The sequence below is a fragment of the Odontesthes bonariensis genome, chromosome 12 (genome assembly GCF_027942865.1).
Source record: "Odontesthes bonariensis isolate fOdoBon6 chromosome 12, fOdoBon6.hap1, whole genome shotgun sequence".
Classification (NCBI taxonomy): domain Eukaryota; kingdom Metazoa; phylum Chordata; class Actinopteri; order Atheriniformes; family Atherinopsidae; genus Odontesthes; species Odontesthes bonariensis.
Window position 1 is genome coordinate 24094247 of NC_134517.1, and position 27895 is coordinate 24122141.

General features: G+C 42.6%; 1 protein-coding gene across 1 annotated transcript; it reads left to right on the forward strand.

Moving 5' to 3' along the window:
- Nucleotides 1-3577: 3577 nt before the first annotated feature.
- LOC142396185 (transient receptor potential cation channel subfamily M member 2-like) lies at nucleotides 3578-26345 on the forward strand. The gene is made up of 31 exons (XM_075478736.1): nucleotides 3578-3660; nucleotides 3774-3954; nucleotides 4259-4422; nucleotides 4534-4714; nucleotides 4834-4895; nucleotides 4964-5164; nucleotides 14892-14994; nucleotides 15910-16031; nucleotides 17242-17560; nucleotides 17763-17872; nucleotides 17988-18117; nucleotides 18194-18339; nucleotides 18653-18765; nucleotides 18959-19057; nucleotides 19282-19513; nucleotides 20618-20736; nucleotides 20827-20959; nucleotides 22077-22248; nucleotides 22387-22567; nucleotides 22688-22869; nucleotides 23010-23142; nucleotides 23800-23887; nucleotides 24077-24161; nucleotides 24265-24410; nucleotides 24520-24584; nucleotides 24841-24870; nucleotides 24967-25053; nucleotides 25136-25214; nucleotides 25307-25408; nucleotides 26012-26128; nucleotides 26232-26345. Exons 2-31 carry the CDS (start codon nucleotides 3822-3824, stop codon nucleotides 26343-26345), a joined length of 3948 nt encoding a protein of 1315 aa, XP_075334851.1. The 5' UTR covers nucleotides 3578-3660; nucleotides 3774-3821.
- Nucleotides 26346-27895: the final 1550 nt, after the last annotated feature.

Below are 27895 nucleotides of genomic sequence, written 5' to 3' on the forward strand. Positions count from 1 at the left end.
TGTTGCTTCCACCAGCTTCAGTGGATCCCTTCCATCAGCTTCCATGGTGAGGTTGAGGCTGAGGTAGACATGGAGTTCATCCTCGTTCTCCTCTCTGACATTTTCCCACGCGTCCTCAAACTCTGCCAGTGCTCTCCTCTTTGGTGCGGGACCAGCAGCTGCCACTCGCACTGCGCCCGACCCTGCGTAAATCATAACACAATTAGGCTATTTATAAGGCCAAGGCCTATAGCTACATTAATAGGCTACAGGGAAAGTAGTTTGTTGGTTACGCCGGAGCGTAAAGTAAAAAGACAAATAGGCCAAATGTAATGGGCTATAATAATAAAACAAAAATACCTGATTGTGTAGACTGCTCCTGCCGACGCGCATCCTCTCCCTTATTATCTCCTGTTTTAGCATGGTTTGGGAAACATGTTGTGGTGAGTAGCTTGCTCCTCAGTTAAAATGTCGGTGTGACAAGTGATAGCCATGTAGCTCATCTTACGGAAATCATCCGTCCACATATCTGTAGTCATGTCAATATTTATGAATGACATCACCTCCTTTATCTCCTCAACTGTCCCTCCTCTCCTTTTACTCGCCATAATTTTGCACCTTCGGGAGATTGTAGTTAGTGGGGTCGGGGAGAACTTCACTGGCTGAAATGCGGCCGTATGTTGCACCGACATTTATAAATTCCTGTGCTAAGTCTCTGAAACAAGGGCGTAATAATGGTGTTGACATTGGTGGGGACATAATTTGCCACTCCACCACCACTTAAGGTTAAGGGACACCTCATTTGTGTGGGGGGGGTCTGGGGGTCCTCCCCCAGAAAATTTTGTATTTCTTAGATGCAATTTCCTGCATTTTAACCAATTCTGGGATGAATAATGGCAAATCCCATCTGATTCACAGCCCTCTGATTTTTTTTAACGTAATTAAAAAATTAAGCAAAAACTTGGATGATATTGGAAGCTGCTCGGACGTCCGCCTGTATGAAGCGAAATTTCACTGTGTGGGGACGGGACTGAACATGTTTTAACAAGACTATTTACCGTTGACTTGGTGAAATAACCGCTTATGTCCGTCAGTTTTCTTTTCCTGCCCGAGTCAGACATGATGACTCCGAGGCAGCGAACAAAAGACCGGTCACCTCGTCAGCTGTTTTCCCGCTATCACCGCTTAGCAACCAACCTAGCAACAACAAGCCAGGCACAGAGCTCTGGCCAGGCATAGCGCTACAGAAGGTGAGCCAATCACAGATAGCAAGGCTGTCCCCACCAATGACACGCCGTCTTTGAGAGAAAGAACGGCGGAAGGGGAAAATTAACCCTTTGTTTCCCGAACGCTGTGCAATTTCCCATTCAAAATTGGTATGGACATTTTAAACGTATCCAAATATTGGTATGGACACGTCCATAGCGTCCATACGCAATTTTACGCCCTTGCTCTGAAACCTACTCCCGCAATCGTTTCAAATGGCCGAATGTCCATGCAACAGAAGTTCACACATTTTCTTGTGACCTCTGACTTCACCCTTTCTGGTGGTGGTTTTGCGAAACTGTAATAATTGCCCACACTCAGTTGTTTGTGACCGCTGCTGGATCCGCCACATAGCCTACACGTTCAAAATGTCTCTGATGTGATGAACCAGTTTTTTTGCTGTCATATGACAGAACAGCTTTGCATACAACACACTGAACAAACCCGTTTGGCTCATCTTGAAGGGTTGTAATGAGATGAAACTTAGTCCAGAACTGAGCTTTTCCCTTGTTGTTCACTCTCTTCAATTCACCATTTTCAATCTTTTTCTTTATGTCGTTCTCCATGTTTGTGGGAGTCGGGAAGTCGCGCGAATCGGATGTGTGAGGTACCGTATGCCTCTATAAGGGAGGTGCTGGCGCGGGGCAGAGCAGCTGATGCTGCGTTCAATTGTTTCCATTTCAACACAACACAATTCTTTAATTAGCAGGGTTTTTTTTTTTTAATAATTAAATTGATTATTATTATTATTTTTATATATAATTAAATTGAAAAATAAAAGTGCCCGGGCCCGGCCCGGCCCGTGTCCCGAGTTAATTATAGGCCTACGTCGTCGGCCCGACGGCCCCCTCGGGCCCCTCGGGCCTATAGGGCTCCAGTGCAGGACTCTACTGCATTTGAATTTCTGCTGCCGTAGTAGTGCAGTATGCAGGAAATATATCTAAAATAAAAGTTTGCTTTATACACCGTGGAGTGTGAAGTGTTTTTACATGAATGGAACCTTGTTTATTCAATAATATGCCGTTGTCTATTGAAGAGGAGCTAGTTTAACCAATTTATATACTGCTCGGTACTATATTTAATTGAATGAGTCATATTGCATACACTGAGAATAATGTTTGGAATGTAAAATCAAAGTAACTATTTCTGTTACTGAGTAATACAGCAAGTAATGTTGTGAGTACAGCATCTTTCCCTGGAATGTAACATTGATTAAAAGTAGCATGAAATATTGTCAAGTAGATGCACTTTGTTTGTATTCACTTTTGGATTCTTCTGTTATTTTGTGATAAACCTGAACTACATTGCATATTTTGCCTATAATATAATATAATATCAGTATCGGCAGTAAACCCTTCATTCACAGCCGGGACCTCACTGCAGTTCTGTCCTGTGCAGTCAGTTAGAGGTTCGGTCAGGTTTCAGCATCCGGCTCTGCAGCCGCTCAGCTCTGACATCATTGATGCAGTGCTGAGAGCGAGCCAGCACCCACAGCGCCGACTGCAGTGGCTGCTCTCTCCCGTCATGCTGTCGGCCCGCAGCTTGACTCAGATCTGATCTGAACAGGGATGGGGGAGGCTGAGTTACACTCACAGCTGGCTCATACTCTTCATGCGATCAGTGCAGCTTCTGAACACCTGTCCCTCTCCCCTTCCTTCCAGTGCTGCTGGATCAGGAACAACATCTACAAGAAGGAATGTCACTTTTTTGAAAAGGACCTCAGGTAGGCTGAGCTACCGTTCTCTGATGATTGGACAGTCTCTGAACTGACCTTGTTTTTGCTGTTCAGTGAAGCAATGATACTGTGAGAAAAGTGCCGGGGGGGCATTTTCATGATAATTATCAGAGGTCTCCAGTAGTCTACTTTGAAATAACGTAGAGCTGAAAGCAGAAGTCTTTGCAATGTGCAGCAAAAAGATTAAAAGTTAAAAAAAATAATTAAAAAGCTGTGACATGGTAGTTTTTTTGTTTGTTTGTTTTTTGTTTTTAAAAAGAAAAGCAGTTTTGACTACTAAATGTCAACATCTACTATGTCTAAGAACTTTTTCGTTTTTTAAATGGACGAAAGCAGGTTAAAATAAGGAAACGTGAAAGACCACTCAGGGCTGAGAAGAACTATGTTATAATGTTTTGAACTTCTGTTGACCATCTGTCTGAAGTGGCAACAAGAAATGACAGATGAAGGCAACTCTGACAAAACTGCATATCTGACCATATGGTGTAAATGACTAACAATTATGTTTTTCTACAAGAGAGGAATTCTGTAAGTGTGGCTATTCAAAGGCTGCTCATGAAGCCATCAAGCCAGAGGACTTCACAGGGGAGACGTGGGAGAGACGCACACATGTCCGTGAGGTGCCCACTGATGCTTTTGGAGACATCAGCTTTGGTGGTTTGGGGCAAAAGACGGGCAAGGTGAACCCACTCTCGCTCTCAATACGAAGAACATTTCTGTGTTTTATCCTGCTGCATACATGTCCTCATCTGTGCCTTTTCCATATGCGCTTGTGTGCGATGCCCATGGCCAGTATGCACGAGTGTCCGCAGACACCAGCCCTGAATCGCTGTACCACTTAATGACTGAACAGTGGGAACTTTCGCCTCCCAACCTGCTCATCTCAGTGACCGGAGGAGCCAAGAACTTCTACCTGAAGGCTCGTCTCAAGAACATGTTTCACAGAGGACTCATAAAAGTGGCCCAGACGACAGGTCAGTGAGCCAGGGAGAGAGAAATATATGTGTGTTTGATCCTAACATGTAACAATCACTCGCCAGAAAATCTGCAAAAGTATGAGGTATATGAGTACTGATGTTTTCACCACTTGCATTCAGATTCAGACCATTTGGTGGGTCAAACGTATTTAAACATAAATCTGAAGGCCTGAATGGTTCATTTGTTAAACTTGTTCTTCTCCTTTTGTTTTCACATTCCAATCAACTCTATAAATGTAATACTGCATGATCTCTCAAGTGAGAGTGAAACCTGACGGTGGACATGCTGTGTCGTTCTCAGGTGCATGGATCATCACAGGTGGTACCCACACAGGTGTGATGAAGCATGTGGGGCAGGCTGTGAGGGATTACACTCTGAGCAGCTCCATGCAGGGCAAGATCGTGGCCATCGGAGTGGCCACGTGGGGAGTGATTCACAACAGGGACAAGTTGGTGGATCCAGAGGTAGGATGTACACATATTCTTCATTTATATGTGGCAGACCCTCATCATCTGCATAATTTACTACCTTTTATGACTTATTTTCTCTCTGAATGTTCGTGTTTTTCCCGACAGGGTTGCTTCCCTGCACACTATTTAATGGACGCTAAAAGCCAGGGCAAACTGACCTGTCTCGACAACAATCATACTCACTTCCTGCTGGTGGACGACGGCACCAACGAACGCTACGGTGTGGAGATCGAACTGCGCTCTAAACTAGAGCAATACATCTCCAGCAAGCGACTTGGACACAAAGGTTAAAAGAAGCTGACGCATTCATGCAGAAAATCTGAAAGCTTTTACAGACAACATCTCAGGGGTGATTCTTTTTATCTGACCTGCTTTTAATATCGATTTTTGTTGTCTAACATCTAGAGAGTGGTGTTACCATCCCAGTGGTATGTGTGGTTTTGGATGGAGGACCAGGCACGCTAAATGTGAGTCAGAAGTTTTTAGCTTTCCATCCTTGTGTCCTGCTCTTACACCTATCTGTGTCTCCACTCAGACCATCTACAATGCCATGCTGAACGGCACACCGTGTGTGATTTTGGAGGGCTCCGGGAGGATAGCAGATGTAATCGCCCAGGTGTCGGGACTGCCGATCAGCCGGGTCACCATCGATCTCATCCACCAGCTGATGAAAAAGTTTTTTGGGCAAGAGTACGAAAGCTTCCCTGACCTACGTATTATAGAATGGACCAAAAAGGTTTGTGAACTCACAGAAGAACTCAGCAATTAGATTTATATTTTCATACTGGAGGTGTTTCACTGAGTGAGTGAAAACCTGACCTGCAGGTGGTCCCATGAAGAAAGCCATTAAAATGTTCTTATGGATATCTACTCACTTTAGTTGGCATTCTGAAGCATAAATAACCTCGTGTTCATGCTGCTGGAAGACAGATATCACCAAAAATCAACAGAAATCTTGAGAGAGCTAATTAATTTAATAGTGTTGACACGTCTCAGTCACTGCAACCCTCAGTTGAATTAAGCAGGTATGGCAAACGGATGGATGTCCCAAACCATGGTTGTGAGTGGTATATAAAGTTATGTATACTGAATAGCATTTTTCTGCAGCCAAAACACACAATATCAAAGATGTCTAGCATAAAAGTTGCCGGTTCTGCAGATGATCTCATATGTATGCACAAATTTAAGAGCACAGAGGCCACTTGATTATCTCAGTTGTGATCAACGTGGTCAGAAATTAGTACAGGGTTGCAAACAATCAGACCTGGTGAGGTTTACTAAGATTACTTCTCAGGGCTCAGAAAACATCTGCTAAATTGTTATGGCATGCTGCATTTTTCAAGACATGGCAGTGGTGCAGTGTGGTTCCAGTCATGACTGCTGTCCGATGAAAAAGGCAGTCTACACCAAACCCTAAATACATGCAGGCTGGTTCAATTTGTGATTCAGGACTACAGACAGCACATGAAAGTGAGACTATAAAACAGAAAATTCACTAAACAGACTTTATTTTTTTTTAAAAAGGCAGTGATTCTGAAATGTTTGCATTCGTCATATGGGAAAACTGACCATTTGGAAATACTTATCCTCTCTTCCAGTTAGCGACCTCAGGACCACCCAGGTGATGAAAAAGATTGTGAAATCCTTTGAAATGGATATTAACATTGTAATTCCCTCTCAAGTCGAAATCACGAAAACCAAGTTGTTCTTTTGTTACAGGCTTTAATCACACAAGGAGCATGATAGTGTGCCGTGAGAACTGTTAGACATACAGACAGAAAAGCAAATAAACCAAATTACTCCCACGTAAAGACATCAAAGGAACAACGCGACTGTTACATGACTCAACAGAAATTCGTCACTTACATCTTTACAGTCTTACAAACATAACAGTAACAAACATAAATGTACCTCATTGGCCGCTTTCCCTTGAGAGAAAATTAGAAATCTTCAGTCCTTCAATGAACAATGCACTTTATCCAGTCTTCCTTAATCATTGATGATCTTAGGCAGAGAAATCAGCAAGGTGTCTGCCTGCTAGCTTGGTCCAGAATGTTACAGGTAGCGACCCTCAAAAGTAACACCCGTCAACCCGCGGCAGCAACCTTGGTTCCCCCTTAATTAAGACTTGTTCCCCATATCAAAACAAACAATTTACATGAAATATATGAAATGATGCTTTTAATATTAAACTACTGTTACTACAAATGTATGTATTCATGAACTCTGTATGTTTTAACCTAATATTTATTAATCTATTATTTATTTATTTATTCTGACTTCGATGGCAGCTACACTCCCACCAAATCACTTGTGATTTTACTCAAACCTAAAAACTAAGCTAACACTGGATGATAAGACACATTGCAAGAAAAATGTGGCAGCATCACTCTGCTTCAATCAGGGTCACCGTCTTATGGATGGGTCTCTCCAAGTACAGCGCCTTCCCAATGCGTTTACCTTCTTTATCCAAAGTTGAATCACTGATCAGCAGTTGCAGTTTCCTTACACAACCATCTTCTGCAGGATAGGCCTTTGTGACCTTTGCCAACTTCCATTCTGTTCTTGGGGCAGTGTCATCTTGCACGATCACGATATCATTGACCTTAGCGTTCCTGCGCTTTCGTTGCCATTTCTGACGCGGTTGTAAGTTCAACAGATATTCTTTGCACCATCTGGACCAAAACTCGTTGGCTAAGTATTGGACCTTGCGCCACCTCTTCCGAAGGTAAAGGTCTTCTCTTTCAAACTTCCCAGGTGGTGGAAGAATGATAGAGGACTTCATTGTCAGTATGTGATTAGGTGAAAGAGGCTGCGGTCCCGTAGGATCGTTCAGTAAGTGAGCTGTCAATGGTCGACTGTTAATGATTGCCATTACTTCATAGAAGTATGTCCTCAATGATGAAGTATCGAGTCGATTGGAGGACTGATCCAGGATAGACGTAAGTACACTTCTTATAGTCCGAATCTGCCTTTCCCAGGCACCGCCCATGTGGCTTGCTGACGGCGGATTCATGACAAACTCACAGCCCAGTATCTTAAGGTGTTCTTGATCCATCTCCTTCAAAGCTTCTACGAACTCGCGCCTTGCACCGACGAAATTGGTGCCTTGATCGCTGCGGAGTTGTCGAACATTGCCACGTATGGCTATGAAGGCACGGAGAGCGACGATGAAAAAGTCAGTGGTCATCTCTTCAAGAAGCTCTATGTGAACTGCACGAGAGCATAAGCATGTAAACAGCAGGCCGTAGCGCTTAGACTCCTTCCGTCCATCTTTTACATAGAACGGTCCGAAGCAGTCTATTCCGCAATATGTAAATGGAGGTGTTTCTTCCATGCGGTCGCGTGGCAAGTCTGCCATTTGCTGATTCTCTGTAGACCTTCTAAACCTTCTGCACTTGACACACTTGTTAATGCAGGATGAGACAGCATGACTGCATCCGAGTATCCAAAATCCATTGGCTCGTAGCTCATTGACTGTTATGCCACGTCCTTGATGTTGCACTTGTTGATGATAGTGCTGTATGAGCAGTCTTGTTATGTGACCTTTGGCAGGTAAAACAGCTGGATGCTTGATGTGATGGTGCAAATCAGCACGCGTCAGCCGACCTCCCACCCTGAGGATTCCCTGTTCGTCAAGGAAAGGGTTCAGTCTGTGTAACTTATTGGTCTTAACAAGCTCCTTCCCACGTTGGAGGGTTTGGATTTCTTCCGCAAAAGCTTCTTTCTGAGCAAGACAAATGATGGTAGCTTCGGCATCGCTCCTTTCCACCAGACTTGTGGCTTCATTCGTTCTTGGGATTGAACCTTTCAGCTCCTTTGCAAGTCGCATGAGACGACCAATGGCCTTGACTAATCTTGTCCAGCAGGAGAACTTTAGGAAACGATCCCGCAGTGAAACTTCTGTAGCTGAAGCCTTGTGTACGAAGACGTTGCATACTTCAGGGTCTTCTGCTGCTTCCACCTCAACATTTCCACTAGGAAGTTCTTTACACCAGAGAAAATCAGGACCAGAGAACCAGTTGGAGGCAATGAGCTCCTTTGCCCGCAGGCCTCTCGACGCATGATCGGCGGGGTTGTCTTCTGAGCTCACGTGTCTCCACTGATCTGGTCTGGTACTGTCTTTAATCCGCTGGATGCGATTTGCCACAAACACGTGGAATCTTCTTGCATCGTTGTTCACGTATCCAAGGACGACCTTTGAGTCCGTCCAAAAGACTTCTTGAGCATCTATTTCTAGCTCCTTTCTGAGCACGTCACTCATGCGTACAGCTACGACTGCTGCCGATAGCTCGAGTCTTGGCACAGTTGTGACCTTAGTGGGGGCCACTCGGGCTTTGCCCATCACTAAAGAGCAGTGGATTTGTCCTGTTTCGCTAATTACCCGAAGGTAAGTACATTCTCCATACCCCAGGAAGCTCGCATCGGAGAAGTAATGAAGTTCATACCTTTGGACTTGCTTGAACTCTGATGGGAGATAACATCGCTGAATCTTGACGTCTGCCAGGTTCTTCAAGTCCAGGAGCCAGGACTCCCACCGTGGTCTCAGATCGTCTGGCAGAGGATCATCCCATCCGACTTTGTCACGGCACATTTGCTGAAGTATTTGCTTCCCAATCAGAATAAAGGGAGCGACAAAGCCTAAGGGGTCGAAGATGGAGGCCACAGTCGACAACACTCCTCTTCTAGAGAGTGGGCGTTCATCCACCACCACTCTGAAGCTGAAGTGGTCTGACGTGATGCACCATTTCACACCTAGCGCTCTCTCCATCTGGGGTTCCCCCAGAGCCAGGTCTTGACTTCTTGACGCATCTGCACACTCTTCTTTCGGGAGGGATGCAAGCACCTCTTGGTAATTGGAAACAAACTTGTGGAGGCGCAACCTTCCAGAGCTGCAGAGCTGTCTGGCTTCAGCAACCAACTTTATGGCTTCTTCTGGAGTTGAGACACTTATCAGGCCATCATCAACGTAAAAGTTTCTTTCGATGAAGTGGATTGTTGCTTCACTGAACCGACCTCGTCCTTGTCCGGCGACGTGTTTGAGGCCGTATTTCGCACAGCCGGGTGACGAGGCTGCACCGAATAGATGCACCTTCATTCGGTAAACTGATGGCTCTGTCCTGATGTCCCCGTTGTCCCACCAAAGGAACCTGAGGTAGTCCTGATCTTCTGCTCTGACCCGAAACTGGTGAAACATGCGCTCAATATCGCACATCACGGCTACTGGGCCCTTCCTGAATCGACAGAGGACGCCTACCAAAGTGTTTGTCAACTCTGGTCCTGTGAGTAGATGGTCGTTAAGTGACACTCCTTCGAACTTGGCTGAACAGTCAAACACCACGCGAATCTTCCCTGGTTTCTGATGGTGGTAGACTCCGTGGTGCGGAATATACCAGCAAGAGCCCCGTTGGAGTTCACTCTTTGGGACCTTCTCAGCATCTCCACAGGATATGATGTCGCTCATGAATGCAACATAGTCCTTGTGGTACTGCTTGTCCTTCTCAAATCTCCTTTTCAGACACCGGAGGCGATGATCTGCACACTTGAGATTGTTAGGCAGACACGGCTTGTCTTCTTTAAATGGCAATGGCATTTCGCGCTGTCCATTCGCTTGTGTCTTTATGCCCTCCTCCATTTGCGTGATGAAGCGAAGGTCATCCTGAGAGAAATGAGCATCTTCTACGTTTCTCTCGCTGAAGTCTGATTCAAGCACTTTCAGCACATCTGTCGGAACAATGACTTCCTTGACTTGGGTTCTGCATATGTACTGAACTTGACTTGTTAGGTCACTAGGTGACTGTAGACTTGGTGTGACTTGTTTCACAATGATTCTGTGGCTGCTTCCGATGGCATCTCCATAGTCAACACAGGGGTTGACGCAGCCAACTATGCTCCAGCCAAGATCTGTCCTTACTGCGAATGGCTCGTCATCCTTGCCTGAAACAATTTCTCTTGGCAACAGGGCTTGAGAGCAATTGTACCCTATGAGCAGGCCGACATCGCAGTCTATCAGAGGAGCGATCTCTTCAGCAAGGTGCTCTAAGTGAGACCATGCTCTTGCTGTCTTGGGTGTGGGAATGTGACTTAGACTAGCAGGGATGAAGTCTCGCGAATAAGTCACGGGAAGAGGGATTTTCTTGGAGGAGTAAAACCCTCTGATTTGCAACCCAGTTAACTTGTGACTTGGGATTACAGTCTGCTTGGATGCTAGTGTGGAAAGCTTTAATTGAACAGGCTCCATCTGTGTATCCAGAGTCTCTGCCCTTTCTTGTAGGATGAAGGTGCTATCGCTCTGACTGTCCAGAAGAGCGTATACCAGAACTTCAGCATCTGGGTTTCTTGTTGTTGACAGCCAAACTGGCACTATTGTGGACGCATATGTGCTGTTCCCATTGTGCATGACTTGGTTAGACATAGATGTACTTGTTACTTCCGTAGTTGTAGACTCTGTGTCACTATGTTTCGGCTCTTTAGACCTTTCCTTTCCCTTTAAGGATTTTCCACTCTCCCTTTGTCCATCAGCTTGGACCCTTTCATCTGCCTTAGCACGGTCTTCATGCAAACATGTGGGATGCCTCCCCTTACATACGTTGCAAACACTTCTCTTCTCGCAGCTCTTTGAGTGGTGTCCTGGCCTTAAACATGCAAAACACAGTCTCTTTGTCTGCACATACTTAACTCGCTCTTTAACAGGCTTCTCCATTAACTTCCGACATGTCTGAATACCATGGTTTGTCTTCTCACAAAACATGCATCCCTTAGCATCGCCCTTTTGTCCGTCAACATCTGGCTTCTCTTCAGATGTACTTGCTAGCACCTTTGCACCAACATTGCGAATCTTAAATGGCTTTGCTCTTTCAGCATCACCACTCTTCAGAGCATGAAACGAAGTCATCGGATTGCAAGCTATCTTTGCTTCTCTTGACACAAAGTCAACAAAGATGTGGAAACTCGGAAAGTCGTGTTTTTCTTCTTCGAATTCCATTACCTTTCTGTTCCACCTGGCAGTGAGCCAGTCAGGGAGCTTGCTGAGGATTCTTTGATTTTCACTGCAGTCGTTTAGGACTTCAAGACTCTTAATATGACCCATTGCTGCTTGACAGCCTCGCAAGAAGTCTGCAAATTCTCTCAGCTCAACGCTGTCTTTGGGTCCAATTTTGGTCCATGAATTCAGCTTGTCGCGGAAAGCTTTAGCGACCACAAAGGAGTTGCCGTATCGCTCTTCTAATATTTCCCATGCGGAATCATAGGCTTTCTCAGTGCCCACCAGGAAATAACTCTCAATTGCTTTCCTTGCAGCTCCTGTGACATACTTGCGGAGGTAGTAAATCTTTCATTCACGGGAATGTTTTTCCGGCCTATCAGAGTTAGGAATGACATTTTCCAGTCCTTGTATCTCATTGGGTCTCCGCTAAAGATCGGCGGCTCTGGCACTGGAAGACGGCTTGTATTTATGGACTCTGCTATTGCTTCGGCAAGCATTATTGTGCTATTATCGTGACAAGTGGGGCGAGCAACTTTAGAAGTAGGCCTTGGGACTTCATAGCTGGTAGTAGGGAGCCTACTGGAAGACTGTGAAGGCATACTGTACTTTGGAACAGCATTAGCTTTTGGTGGAGGCCCTGACAGGTTATGGTTATGAAGAAGATCTGATATTTCTTCATCTGAGCCTACGTCTTGTTCATAGACTTGTAGTCTTGCTTTTGCAGCATTCATTCTTTTAGTTGCTTCCAAACGCTTTAACTGTCTGCGCTTCTCCTCCAGTAACTTGTGTCTTTCAGCATTTTCAGCTTCTTGCTGTGCTAGTTGCCTCCTGTTCTCAGCCTCAAGCCTTTCAAGCTCCTTTTCTTCCTGTTCCATTTCCGCTAGAACCTTCAAAGTAGCTTTAGTTGCGGCAAACTCTGCTTCTGCCTCCTGCTTCTTTGTGGAGGACACGCTTGAGCGTTTTGAAACACGTCCAGAGACTGTGCGGCTCAACATGGACACTTGGTCTTCTTTACATGAAAACACTGATCCAGTGTTACCCCATGGTGCTTGTACAGTGGATGAATGCTTATCTGTGTCTTCATCTTGTAGAACATGTAGCCGTTCAATGAGCTGTTTTGATACAGCATCACAGGTGTCTATCCGACGTCGGGTGTCTGCGTCCGGAACACTGTGTTTGCGAACATCCTCATAGTGTTCCTTTACTTTGAGGTCAGCAGCGTGAATTTGAATTTGGGTTTCATGTAGAACGTCGGTTGAGTCGGGTAAGGAGAGTGCCCTTTTAGCCTCTTTGGCAAGAACCTTCCATTTCTCGTATGTTTTGTTAAAATTACGCTGAAGTTTCTTTAACTTTTCATTATGCAGTTCCTGACCCTTTTCAGTAAGTTTCCTTCTTCTCTTGTCTTCAGTAACATCAGTTTCTGTATTCCCTTCGATTTCCTTTGTAGGACTTTCTCTTAAAGGTTCATCGTGAACAAACTCCTCATCTTCTTCACGAGTAACTTCCGAGTCTTGCATTTCAGTTCCAATGTCCTTATCAGCCATTTTAGTATATTACGAATTAAACCGAGTTTAATAAGTAACCTTAAGGAGCCTTAAATAGCCTTAGTTAGGTTAAATCAAATTGGCTTGTAAATTAGAGCAAGTTTCACCTTGGAAAACTATGTTTAAATCAGTTAAACTTGTTATCCTTTAATGGCCTGTGTTTAAAGACTATTCCGTGAAAGTAAAATGTAAAAAATATCAATAATGCAAAGTAGTAACAATGTAGTAATAAAACGAATAACAATAGGCAAGTAATAAATGAAGTAATAATATTGAAATCAGATCACACCAACCTGAATGTCAAGTGATAGCTTAAATGCCCTATATGGCAAGATACACTAGGCATATGTCAGAAAAATATTAAATGAGAGCACCCTTTAAACTTAGAATCACTGAGAGTAGGCAAATACCACAGTAGCCTACTCCTTTAAACTAAATATTTCTCAAAATTGCTTAGTGTTGCTTGATACTTAACCAATAAACATTCAAATAGCAAAGGCAACAAATATGTAGAATAATCAGAAAGTTATCACATTAAACTTTAGTTACACTTCTGACTTAGCAAGCATTCCTTAATGAAATATGCAAGTCCTTAAACTTATCCTTATGCTTTGTGCAATAAGTCCGACTGAATCTTCAACCTCCTTTTAGCAGTTGTAGAGGCTATTCCACGTCTTCACATTAACTTGGCTCAAACGTGCCTCTCTTGGCATAACAACACAACTCTCTTAGGTTACCGGCAGGTTGCTTACTGTCCTTTGACAAGTGGCTCCTCCGAAACCGCGCACATCTTCACAGCTCCGACAACGAGAGACGGGCGCGCGTGCTGGCTCCTTGCTGGCAGCTGATCACGCTCTCCCCTCGTGTCGCGGTGGCTGAGTTCTCACTGTAATTCCCTCTCAAGTCGAAATCACGAAAACCAAGTTGTTCTTTTGTTACAGGCTTTAATCACACAAGGAGCATGATAGTGTGCCGTGAGAACTGTTAGACATACAGACAGAAAAGCAAATAAACCAAATTACTCCCACGTAAAGACATCAAAGGAACAACGCGACTGTTACATGACTCAACAGAAATTCGTCACTTACATCTTTACAGTCTTACAAACATAACAGTAACAAACATAAATGTACCTCATTGGCCGCTTTCCCTTGAGAGAAAATTAGAAATCTTCAGTCCTTCAATGAACAATGCACTTTATCCAGTCTTCCTTAATCATTGATGATCTTAGGCAGAGAAATCAGCAAGGTGTCTGCCTGCTAGCTTGGTCCAGAATGTTACAGGTAGCGACCCTCAAAAGTAACACCCGTCAACCCGCGGCAGCAACCTTGGTTCCCCCTTAATTAAGACTTGTTCCCCATATCAAAACAAACAATTTACATGAAATATATGAAATGATGCTTTTAATATTAAACTACTGTTACTACAAATGTATGTATTCATGAACTCTGTATGTTTTAACCTAATATTTATTAATCTATTATTTATTTATTTATTCTGACTTCGATGGCAGCTACAAACATTCAACCACACAGCTCAATTCAAACTAGAGCCATTAACGATGTTTCCATGCACGTCAATATTCTGTCCATTCACATTATTCTAAATACGTCAGTATTTCAATTATAATGTTAATATAAGTTGCATAGAGAACATTGCATCCGTATTCCCATTTACATGTTACACAGCATAGTTCCATAAGTGAGTTAAGCCCACTTTACATCTCCCGACACAATTATGATATTTGCGCCCATCCATAGCCTTCGTTATACATACTTACAAAATACTACTCGAGGTTTCTCCCTGGCCCTAAAAGTGTTCTTCTTTTTACCCGCAGCCTTCTTATCTTTCACCGACTACTACTTTTGGAGCCATTCTTGCCAAATGACAATAACACTTTGTACAACTGACCCTATGTCCCCTTTCTTTTCCAGATTCAGGACATCATCGGGATGCTTGACTTGCTGACCATATTTAGAGTAAGCGAGGACAATCAAGGGGATATGGATGTGGCCATTCTCAAAGCACTACTCAAAGGTAACTATAAATGCCTGACTTGACTGATTGCAGTACAGGCAACAAACACAGCATTAAGTCTGAAGACGGGAAAGCTTTGTGCTAATACAGCTATTATAAAGTATTATGTTGCCTCACAGAAAGCTAAGAGATTGGTCTGTGGTGTGAAATGCACTATGATCGACGACCAGCTGTGATATTTCTGACTTTAATGTGCTCTGGTTTTTACAGCAAGACATTGAGAGATAGATTTGATCTACTTAGAAACGTGCAGTGCTTCTTTTTCGGCCTCATTAAAACATATTATAGCCAGGCTCAATACATAGTGTGCATGGAAGAATGCTGATCCAAAGTGCACAAAAGTGTAAGTCCATCACACGAGACATTCACCCAATTAGATTATGATGAATGGTCCAGCTCGTGTGCTTTGTTCATGTTTTTCGCCACTGGGCTCCAATGAATCATCAAAACACTGTCAGACATCCACTGTCTTCTCCATCTTTGTTTATTAGTAAAACATTTGATTCCCATGGCCTCAATTATTCTGTCATTGCAATGCATCATGGTTTCAACTCTGATATCACTGTCAGTGATGTCAAGGTAAAAGTGATAAAGGATTATTAAGAAATATATACATTTGTCAAAAAAATCTAGAAATCAATATCATATATATTGAGCAAAACACACCAAAAATAACCTGGTTCAGTTTTAGCAAATTACAGATTAGCTTGTGTCCTAGCTAGTGATTAAATATGTTTTTCAATATAATGATTGGACAAAGCGATAACAGAATTTTTTTGGTCGAAATGATCATCAGATCAATCAGTGGGTAATCAATGTAAAAGAGGGGAGAGAGACTAGATGTGGCATATCCACAACAGTCTGTTTCAAGTAAGAGTAAAGTCATTTATCTGCTGCTGTAAATCCTCCACTCAGCGTCGAAGAGCAATGAGACACAGGAAATCGAGTCCTGGAGGAGGCAGCTGGAGCTGGCTATAGCCTGGAACAGAGTGGACATAGCTGAGACTGAGATCTTCACTGAGGAGAGCCAGTGGAAGGTGGGTTTGCTCATTGCACATTACTCTAGAGAAGTAGCGTAATCTGAATTTAGCTGCATTTCACAAGCCATTATGTTGTTTTTATATGGGTGTAATGGAGTCACTTCCAAACGTGTTTGGAAAAGCGCATATCTAGTGCTATGCTCCTGGAACATAACATCTCTGAGAGGTGACAAACTACTGGTGACACATTTTAATTTCCATATTGATGAACATCCCCATTAATTCTACTTTTAGCTGTATCATTGTTTTCTCAGTGTGGCACAGAACACATACAGCAATGGTAAAAAAGAAAGTGGACCCTGTTTTAATTCTAAGGTTTCACATGTTACATTTTAATTTGAGTTTTGTAAAAATGTTTAACAAAAATGTCAGAATGCAGAAGCAGTTTGTGAAACGCTAAGTACACCTCACGGTCCTGCAGGTCGTGGAACCACCTTTAACAGCAATAACCTGAAGCCACTGTTTTCTGTATGATGCTGTAAGTCTCTCACATCATTGTGGAGAATCTTTGACCATTCTTCTTTACAACGTTGCTTCAGTTCATTGAGATTTGCAGATAATAGTTTATGTATAGTAATAATGGACCCTAAATCGATCAAGCACTTCTAGACCAAATCTAGATGTTGTTCAGACATTTGAGTTGTCTTTTCTACACCTTATTAACTAAATTTTGATGGATGGAAATAGTTTTGAAATGACCTTATAACTCTTCCCCAGATTGATGGGCAACGGCAATTGCCGTTTTAAGATCACTGCTGATGTCTTTCCTCCTTGGCATTGTGTTGGCACCCACCTGGATGATCCTACCAGCAAACTGCCAAAACATTTGCCTTTTTTAGAGGTGCTCACACTTGCTGATGATAATTTAAACAAGTGCTTTTGATCACCAGCACGTGGCTGCTACTCACCCTGTTAATTCATATTGAAGCAGTAAGGGGTGACTCAGTTTTTCACACACTGCTTCTGCATTTTGGAAAACAAATACTAATCAAGTGATGCTTAAAATCTCAGAAAATGTGAGTATCAACAAATGCTGTGCCACCACTAAACTTTGGACTAAATGAAAGCTGTCAGATAAGCTGATGATTTAAAAAAAAAAAAAAAAAAGATTGTACCTTATATCACAAAAGTTTTATGATATTATTCACAAAGAGCAATAGTGCAATCGCTTCTTTCCCCCTGACATCACTTCACTCTCATCTTCTAGTCCAGTGACCTCCACTGGGCCTTATTCTCAGCTCTGGTTGGCAACAAGCCTCAGTTTGTGAATCTGTTGCTGGAGAATGGCGTGGAACTGAGGGATTTCCTGCAGGAGGAGGAAACTCTGTGTGAGCTCTACCAACAGCTGCCCAGAACGTTGGGCATCAGACGTCGTCGTGCTGGAGGGGAAAGGATCTCATTGACTCATGTCTCTGACGAAGTGCGCCACCTGTTGGGCAAATTCACTGGGCCCATCTATCATCCCTCCACATCGTCTATGGAGGAGACGTCAGTAACAGTGAGTGAATTTATCCAACATGCTTACTGTTTTGACTAAAATCATGAACAGTCTGTGGGGAATTACATTTGATTTAATCAAAGGTTAATTGTTAGTAAAAGTTGAACTGTTTTCCTACCATAACATGTCCTGTTGCAAAATAGTGTAGTTAGTTTTTCAAAATTTCATGTTGCCATGACGATCCTTTTTAGAAGTTTCATGCGGCTACTTATTTTAGTGTTTCAGAAAAGCTCCACTCAGACAGAACAGTGCCAAGGCCCAGAGGGACGCAGGCAGAGACCTTTTCCTTTGGGCTGTCATCCAGAACAACAAGGAGCTGGCTGAAATTGCCTGGGAACAGGTGATGAAAACACAAGAAGAGACTAAATCTACTGACAGTCCTTTGTGTAATGTGTATATGTATATGTATATGTGGGTATATGACCTTGCTTCTCGCTGTATCTGTATGAGTACAGTGTAGAGACTGCATGTCTACTGCTCTGGCTGCCACTAAGATCCTGAAGAAAATGGCAGAAGAAGGAAGCGACGCAGACCAGGCACAGGAGATGCTCGAGCTCGCCGATCATTATGAAAAGCATGCAATCGGTACGAGACAGACAGATGCTGCAGACGGGCTTTACTGACAGTTAGAACTGATCAGTGATTGTATATGCGTGTACAGGTGTGTTCAGCGTGTGCCACAACAGTGACGGAGAGCGCGCTCAGAAGTTGCTGGTTCGTGTGTCACACTCCTGGGGCGGAACCACGTGCCTGCGGCTGGCGCTGGAGGCTGATGATAAAAACTTTGTGGCTCTTTCAGGCGTTCAGGTGACGCAAAATTCAGATTTATCTTTTTCGGGTTTAAGGCAAGAGTCTTGTAATTTGAGTCCCAAAAAAGTGCAACGGTCTGCATTGAGTCAGAGGAAGTCACAAGGAAAAGCCATTTTTGCATTTCCAGAATCTAATTAGTTTGATATTAAATGTCTAAAAACTGACATAATTTGATTGACATAAAGTAGCATTAAAGTATTTTTTTATGCCACTGATTAGTTAACTTGCTAAAGACACAGATATAAATGTTTGGTATCAAATCTCTTTAAAGATTACAGTCACTGGAGTGATAACAATCCCCGTCTTTCAGGCTCTTCTGACTCAGATCTGGTGTGGTGAGCTTTCAGTGGACAACCCCGTGTGGAGAGTGCTGATCTGCATCGTCTTCTTCCCTCTCATCTACACGGGCTTTCTGGTTTTCAGGTTGCTTCTGTGTAAAAGTAGTGTTGCCCTAACATTCAGCGTGGCAGAAATAGATTTAAAGATTCCTGTGCCCAGTTTATGAGAATGTATGCAATATGAGACAGAAGATGTGAATTTATTTCACGTCATATACGGTGCATATTTGTCATACTTCATCAGTGGTGGTCACTAGTCTCACTGTGATTCTCCCCAGACGTGACGAACTCATACAAAAAGAAAATGAGAAGAAGGTGGAGATGAAGACGGTGGAGACAGTAACAGGAAGCACATTTAGAACTAATTCTTTTGGCTCGTAAGTGGACAGTTGCAGCTTAACACAACTATTAACTGGATCATCTATACCAAACTGAAAAATGTGTGTTCCGCCGGCATTGCATTTAAATGGGTTTATAAACACCTTTGTATTTTTCATTTTTGTTATTTTGTAAACATTTCTGCTCAAAGGTGAGTGAAAAAAAGAAAAAAAAAAAACGCAAGAGTTGGAAAACAACCACTTAAAAGTCTCCTCATCCTGAGCCACCTCTCTGTCCACAGCCTGCAGCGTATGAAGCCTCTGGGCTGCTGGTCAAGACTGATGGGCCTGTACAGCGCTCCACAGGTCAAGTTTTACCTTAACATTGTATCCTACTTCGCCTTCCTCTTCCTGTTTGCTGTGGTGTTGATGATTGACTTCCAGACCACACCCTCTGCTGGAGAGCTGCTGCTCTACATCTGGCTGTTCTCTCTGGTGTGTGAGGAGGTCAGACAGGTGAGAGGCTGCAGCGATACAAACAGTATCCCTAAAGAAGCACAGGGAGACAGAACATGTGAAAATTCAAAGATTTAACTTTTAATATTATTTATTTTCTTTTTTATGAAATAGAAACAAAATCTTGAATAGAGTGAGAGAGGGGAATGGAAAAACAGCGAGCACCAATTAGTTTCTTTCCTCTTTGAGCAGAGGTGTTGATGTTCTGTTTCGCTCACTGTTTTAACTTTGCTCTTTGAATAAAAGGCTGTGCGTGAAGTTTGTCGCAATGGATTCGTATTAGATATGGTACCTGGAACTTCCTGTACAATCTTCTGGCAATAATTTGGCGGCACAATAACATAATCAGGCAAAAACATACACGTTTTGCTTTAATAGATGCCAACATGTTTGAACACATGGCAAATATGGCATGAAAAAGAGAAGGGAAAGATCTGATTATTTTCAAAATAAAGAAATGATTATACTCTTCTTGCTGAATGTCAAAGTTTCTTTTGTGAAGTATGAGCTTAAGCGAGGCAGATATGAAGTTGATATAGACTAATGTATAGTATTCCTCCAACTTTTTACCTATTTTATTCAGTTTACCAGGTTTTTAAGAGCAACTTTGATTGCATTTATTTGGCTTTTATCCCTCTGATGCAACCATTTTGTTCCTCTGGAGCCGGGGTTGGATTTCAATTTATTTTTTTGGATGGGCATATTGACTCAGCAAAAGAAATCAATCTATTATTAAAAAAGCACAACATTTAGAGTAACTTTTTTTGCTCTATTTTGAGGCATGCCTCCTCATTCTGCAAGCTGCTGAACGAGAGAAAACTATATTTGTTTCAAAATGTAGACGCTCTCTGGAACCAGGTAGAAAGGCAGAATAACTTTGTTTTCTCTCGTCTCAATGGGCATTAATGAAATTTTTAAAAACACATTTTTTCCCCAGTATAAAACAGTGAAGGATCACATTGAGATAGTCCACATGCTGCTTCTGGTCTTCGGGCTGTATATTGCCCACGTGCTCCAGAGTATGCCATCTGTGAAGGGTTATTTGATTTAAAACATGCATCACATTTCTGAAATCCCATTTTAAATCTGTCTTTTCTTTCTCAGCTGTTTTATGATCCTGACGGTTTTGGGTTTCATAAGAAATCCCAGATGTACATCAACGACCTGTGGAATATTCTAGACGTCCTCTCCATCCTCCTGTTTATTTTAGGCCTTGTGTTCAGGTAATTTTTCGTGTGTCAGACAAACACCTCATGCCTTGATAATAATAATTGCTGGATTATCTGTGACTCATCCGGGTTTGTCTACTTCAGGCTGACAACTGAGCTGTTCTATATGGGTAAAATCATCCTCTGCATCGACTTTGTGGTCTTCTGCCTCCGTCTTATGGCCATCTTCACTATCAGTCAAACCCTGGGACCCAAAATCATTATAGTCAGAAGGATGGTGAGAGCATTACATACCAATCTAGAGCAAGTCAGCTTGATATAGTGTGATAGCAAAAGCAGAGAACAAAAGACCTCATTCCAAGTCACCTCTGTCTTCCTGGTCCTTTATATGGTGTCTGCTGATCAAATGAGCTCAGTGTGTTTATTTGAAGGTGCTCTTAGACAAAGTAAATAGCTGTTTGTTTTTTTTTGTTTGATTTGTCTGTCAAATATCCAGGAGGAGATTGGGTTCAATTACTTCAGTTATTCTACTTCTGATTTTTAAATGAGTCTGTTTTTGATTGCGTGTTCAATACTTTTTGACAAGGACCAATGAATGGGAGGACTCAGATGCAGAGGGTCGCGTAATTCAAACAGGTTTTATTTAGAAATAAACAAAGGGGCTATGAAGATTAATCCTGAACAAAAGGGAAACAAAAACTGACTACAAAAAGTTATAACAAAAATCGCTCCACACGGAGGAAGAAGAAGAACTGCAAGAAAAGCTAAACTGAAAATCACTCCTTAAAACTGGAGGCTATATTCTATGGCTAAGGCTCGATGAACAAAAAACACTCCTAAAAAGGTTGGAGGCTATAACAATGAGCTTCTACAATAGCGGTTGATTTCTGTGGCTGTGAGCTATGAGAAAAGGCCTGGCATGAACGAGAGATCGAAACACACTGGCAACAAGACAAAGGGAGACGCAGACTATAAGACACATGAGGGTAATGGGAAACAGGTGGACACAATCAGGTATCAGGGAAGACACTCCAACATGTGACACATGAGGAAGGGCAAGTGACCTGAAACGAGAGGAGAGTTACTCTTCAAAATAAAACAGGAAATCACAAGACAAAAACAACCCCAAAATAAAACCACCTCACCGCGGTGTGACACTTTTATCCTTTGGCTTATGTGGAGATTATACCTACAGCAAAAGGCTAAATGCTGAAACTTGTTACTGCAAAATATGGAATATGTTCCAGAAGGGTTTCCAGATCCAGCTTGCAGAAGTTTTTGGGTTTTATCATTTTTCCCAGTAAAAGTCAGAAAAAATGGACGTATCTGTGGTTGCAGCTGTGTTTGTTTCCTCTGTGTTTCATGCTTGTGATCCTTTTCTGTTTGTCCTCCAGATGATGGACATGTTCTTCTTCATGTTTCTACTGAGTATCTGGGTGGTGGCGTATGGCGTGGCCAAACAAGGCATTCTCATCCACAACGACAACCGGCTGGACTGGATTGTGCGCGGGGCTGTCTACGAGCCGTACCTCATCCTATTTGGGACTTTTCCCACAAATCTTGATTGTGAGTTGAGCTGTATGCAGTTGTAGTATCACGCTTGTGATAGTTGAAGCACTATAAAGTTTTGTCTTGTGAAAAAAATCCTTCGTTTCTGCACATGTAAAGCTAGTTTTACCAAGATTCAGCGTTTGTCTTCTACAGATGCGGCATTCGACATAAACTCGTGCAGCATGAACGGTACGGATCCTCTGAAGCCCAAGTGTCCCGTACTGAATGAAAACCAAACACCAGCCTTCCCTGAGTGGCTCACCATCATCATGCTTTGTGTTTACTTGCTCTTTGCCAACATTCTGCTGCTCAACCTGCTCATAGCAATCTTCAAGTGAGTTCTCCTCCACGTCACACTGCATGCAACGTTTTGTCACTGTTAGCTTTTTTTTTTTCCCTTTTTTGCCTCTGTGAGTAAGCCTTGTTGGGTTTTTTTCTTTGTGCATCTTCACAGCTTTACATTCCAGGAAGTTCAGGACAACACGGACCGAATCTGGAAGTTTCAAAGGTACGAGTTGATGAAGGAGTACCACAGTCGGCCGGCTGCCCCACCTCCTTTCATCATCCTCAGTCATGTCTACCTCTTCATGAGGAGAATGGTGCTCTGCAAGCCTCCCATCATTTACAAAGAGTTCAGTAAGGACTGAGTCATTCATTTCTAAATATGTGGAAAGAGTTTAGCAAAATGCTAACACTTGACTTTTGAAGCAAAAGCGCTTACTCCACACAGTATTAGGTAAGGCAGTGATACAAAGCATTGCGATGTTGTCTTTCAGAGAATAAGCTCTCAAAGATAGAGGAAGAGGAACTGCTGTCCTGGGAGACCTTGATGAAGGACAGATACCTGCAGTCTGCACGGCAAGAGCAAAGCCAGAGCACAGAGAGACGCATCCTGGATACAGCCCAAAAGTAAAAAAAACCTGCGGGATTTATCCGTTTTAGTACTGCTGTACTTTGTATCCTCACCACATCTGCCACATTCCTAAACACCCAAAATATGACTGTACTGTCTGAAATAGTTTTCATATGCAGCTTGTAAAGTTCCTGAGAAATAAAATGATGCTGTATGTTTTCATAAACTTGGATCATTTCTACACTAACAATAATTGCCACATTTCCTAACTTAATTCCCACACATCAGATGGGAGGTTAGGAGGAGGAGATTCATACTGCTGACTTGTCCGTCTGTTAAATACAAAGCTGGGATCAGGAGATGGCTATATTAGCCTGAGTGCTGCTTAATATTTCATTAAGGCTGCGGTTGTGATCTTGAAACAGACACTGATATTCAAATCAAATCAAATCAAACTTTATTTATATAGCACCTTTCATACTAAAGAAAAAAGCAACACAAAGTGCTTTACATAATAAAATCAGTAATAAAATCAATTCAATTCATAAACTCACACACAACATCACACCGACAACCACACTGCACACATACTACCCCCCCACCACCCCCAACATGAGCAATATCAACAACAATCAACAACAATCAACATTAAAATCAACATTAAAATCTTCTTAAAATATATATTAAAATATTCTTCTTGTTTGTTTCCTGAGGGTTACCACCATTACCGAGCAGCTGGAGAGGGAAGAGGAATCGAGCTCTGCTGCTGTGCTGAAGAGACTGGCTAGACTGGAGGAGCAGGTTGTGACCTGATTTTTCTTTGTCACTAATGTTGCACCTGTGCCTTTAAAATGCACGATGCAAAAAAAAGATGACGGCGTTTGGTGCACTCCTGTATTTGTGGACTATTACTTGCAGATGACTACATTGAAAAAAATCTTCATGAGCAGCTATTAAAAGTATTTGACCCACTTTACTTTGCCTCATCAGGGCATCCAGTCAACCAAAGCCCTGCAGTGGATTGTGGACAGTCTGAAGTGTCAGGGGTTTGCTGCAAAAGAATCACAAACACTGCGTCAGTAATCAAACTCCTCATTAATCATTACTGTTACATAAGTCTATGACGCTTTGTTTTTTTTCTCATTTTAGTTCACTCCCACTTTGCCTTTTTTCTGCAGCTGCAGTCGTAACAGATGAGTCCCCCGACTCTGTGAGGAACACTTTAGAAAAAAAGGACAGTTTCCACGTGAACTGCCGTCAATTTCACTACCCAAACAGCAAACTCACACGCTTTCCTGTGCCTGAGGAGAAAGTGCAGTGGGAGGTACTTTGCACAAATCACCAGCTGCTGGGACTCAAAAAAATCACTGCGCAGAAAGATTGTCCAGGATTGTTGGATTCAGGTGGTTTTCATGTCCCCTTTTTTTTTCTAGGTCAGCTTCAGCTGCTACATGCCAACTTATTATGCCTCTGAAGGCTGTGGCGACCATATGGACGGGTATGTTTGGACATCAAAGGGCCAATCGTCAGATTGTGGGTTGCCTTTACTACTAAGAAAATCCAAAAGGAGTTTCTCCTCCTCAAATATTATTTTGCATATAATTAATAACCCTTAGTGACCAAGGCATACTAATTAAAACATTTTTTTAAACAATTTCAGTTGAACTAACTAACCCTCCTGACTGTGTCCACTGTCTGATTACAAAGCCTCTCCTTACATCTGCATATCTCTCATCTATTCTTTCTCCTAAAAGATCCGAACCAGAAGCCTTAGATAAGTACAGGTACGATACAATATAAGGTGAACTAGGCATCAAATAGCACGCTCAGCAACCTTAGAAGCAGGCCTTGATTTGTGATATGGATCCTCTTATCAATAGAAACCCGGGAGGGAGGACGGGCATAAGAGGACGAGGAGCACTCAGCCGCCTCGGTCCCAACCTGAATTTAGACCTTGTGCTCACACGGTAAGTTCTCTCATTGGCTTACAGAGATTTAAAAACATTGTTGTTCTTGCTTGGCACGATCTAAGACTTTCTGGACTTTCAGCTGGCGAGACAGCGAGAGGTCCGTTTTGGAGTACCTGGCCGTTTTGGATAAGAGTCGAGGAACCTTAGTTCTACCTGGAGTGAGTGCTTGTGTTTGTTCTGCTCAGGTGGTTTTTACTTTTTGCACTCTTAAAATAAATGTCCTGTTCTCTTGTGACCTTTAAACCTTCAGGGGCCCGTCGACTCCGCTGATCAGCTGCCAGCGACTCTTAAGAGAACCCTGGGAAAGAAGCTGTATGAAACAATAAATGCAAACGTATCAGAGGGAACAAAGGTGTGTTTGAAAGTTTTGGTTCCCTTCTTTAGAGTCGAGCTTTAAAGGCAGGCAAATGCATGATAAATACAAAACGCAGGACTAGAAGTGATGTGCAAATTCAAAGAAGCACAAGTATCAACATTAAAACCATTTAGATAAAGCAGTAAAAGGAAGACAGATGTATAAAACTGTGTGTAGAACCGAAATAAAAAATGTTCACATGTATTATGTGTCCTAGCTCATGAAGACCTACAGGGTTCTCTTGATAGCAAGTGCAGTAGGAATCAGTGAAGAATAATAAGTAAAGTGCACCAGAAAGCAGACCTCCTCTCAGATATGTCTCGTTCTGATCCCAACAGAAGGCAAAAATCTTCCACCACTGAAGTTGGTACAGTAGCTTAATGACCTATGAGTAGCTTAATGACCTAAGCTACTCTGGGCTTTGCTTTAAAGATACTTTTACAGGACACACTGGCTTTCGTGAGGGATCAGACTTGTAATCCAACATCATTCGTTTAGTTTGACTACTGCTTAGAGATGAGGATTCATTTAAAAATACTTTTCTCACTGAACTTGTAGTAGTTGAGTCTGACTTGATGATGCCGTGTTCCTGCGTTTCAGGTGTTTGAAGGCTACATGGATGACAGCAGGAACACAGATAATGCCTGGGTGGAAACCACCGTCTTAAACATTCACCTGGACAGAGCGAGCCAAGTGATGGTGGATGTCAACAATATGGTGAGAACACCCTTGGCTTATTATTGTATGATATATTCAACACCCTCTATTTCTTATTTGACCCGCAATTGTCATCTGCATGTGATCATCTCCTGCCTCTCAGGTGAGCGGCCACAGTGGTCTTCAGTGGGAGGAGGTGAGCAGCAAAACCAGACTGAGCTCAGACCAAAGACACTCACTGCGGCAGGTTGCAGCGCTGCACAACAGGAAGTTCTGACTGTCACGCTGCTGTAACCAAAAATGTGCCTCTGCATCCTCAGGTTACTTTCTGCCAGTCAGCATGGCCTCTTGTTAAGGCTCACGCAGATGCATTTGTGTTGCACTGAAAGCACTTGTGAAGAAAAATGTAAAAGACTCTAAAGCCATAAGTACGCTGCTGTGGATGAGCTGCATCTGTACCTAGACCCAGACAACACATATAAATCCATTTTGCTATCAGAAGTGAAATACTGTGTGTGAAAAAGATCCCTGCATTGCAATATGAATGATTAAATGATGTCCCAACTATAACAGCCTAATAATCAGGGCTGGACTGGGGAAATTTTTCAGGCCGGGCATTTTTAACCAAGACCAGGCCACCACCAGGTATTGAAGGGGAAAAAATTAAGTGCGCTGTGACAGCGTGTTTTTCTTTTGGTCCCTTAAACCAGGGGTTCCCAAACTTTTCCATGCCAAGGCCCCCCAAACAGTATTAGCTTCTGGCCGGGGACCCCCTTTGCAAACCACAGACAATACAAAATATGTAAAGAAACATCAACTTTTAGAACGTATTTTATTTCTTTTAATCACGGACAGTAGCTCGCCGTGTGAATGCAGCCGGACTAAATGCTCTTCTTTACGTCTGAAGAAGTCAACCGTTTTTTCGGACTCTGACGGATGTTTTTGTATCAAGTGACGCTGAAGTTTCGAAGGTTTTAAACATTCATTTGAGAGGGTCTCCAGACAGAGGACGCATTTCGGGCAATCGTGGCCATTTTTCTGTATGGCTGTAAAGCCAAACTTAATGTATGCTGCCTCGTACTTTCTGATTTTAGTCGGTCAGTTCTTTCGGTCTCTTCCAAGTTAAAAATCTGTCCATTTTGGCTAAGCTACCTACACGCTAGCTTGAGGAGCAGAGCAGCTTCAGAACAGGCGCAAACTGCCAGGTCTACGATGTTTTGACTGGCAGCCAATCAGAAAGACAAGCATGGCAAATAACATTTTGATATGATATATTATTATAAATTGTATTTTACAATACTGATTGAAAAAAAAAAAGTGACAATTTTTTATAATGATGTTTAAAAAAAATTGAATTCTATTTTTTTATTTTTTTCTTATCTTCACTCCAATTTTCTGAGGCCCCCCTGGCGGCCCCCACTTTGAAAACCACTGCCTTAAACCACTGTTTCCCAACTGCTTTTGACGTGCGTACCCCTTAAGCCTTTTTGTCATACCATGAGTACCCCTTCACTCATGCTCTATGTGACTATGCTGCACACATTTGTTAATTTTTCCACATACCCCCTGCAGTGTGCTTGCGTACCTCTGGTGGTATACGTACCCCTAACCCCTTGTTGGGAATCACTGCCTTAAACGATCAATGTGCACCAGGAGACACAAACATTTTTAACACTATGAGAAGCATTATGAAAAGTTCTCCCAAAATACTGTTATTATAGGCTTATCAAAATTATGATCTATTGACCGTAGGTCACATTACTTTTTAGACATGTGTCATTTCTTTCAGCCTTGTTACTTAAATTTAAGTTAAGGAATTATATTAAA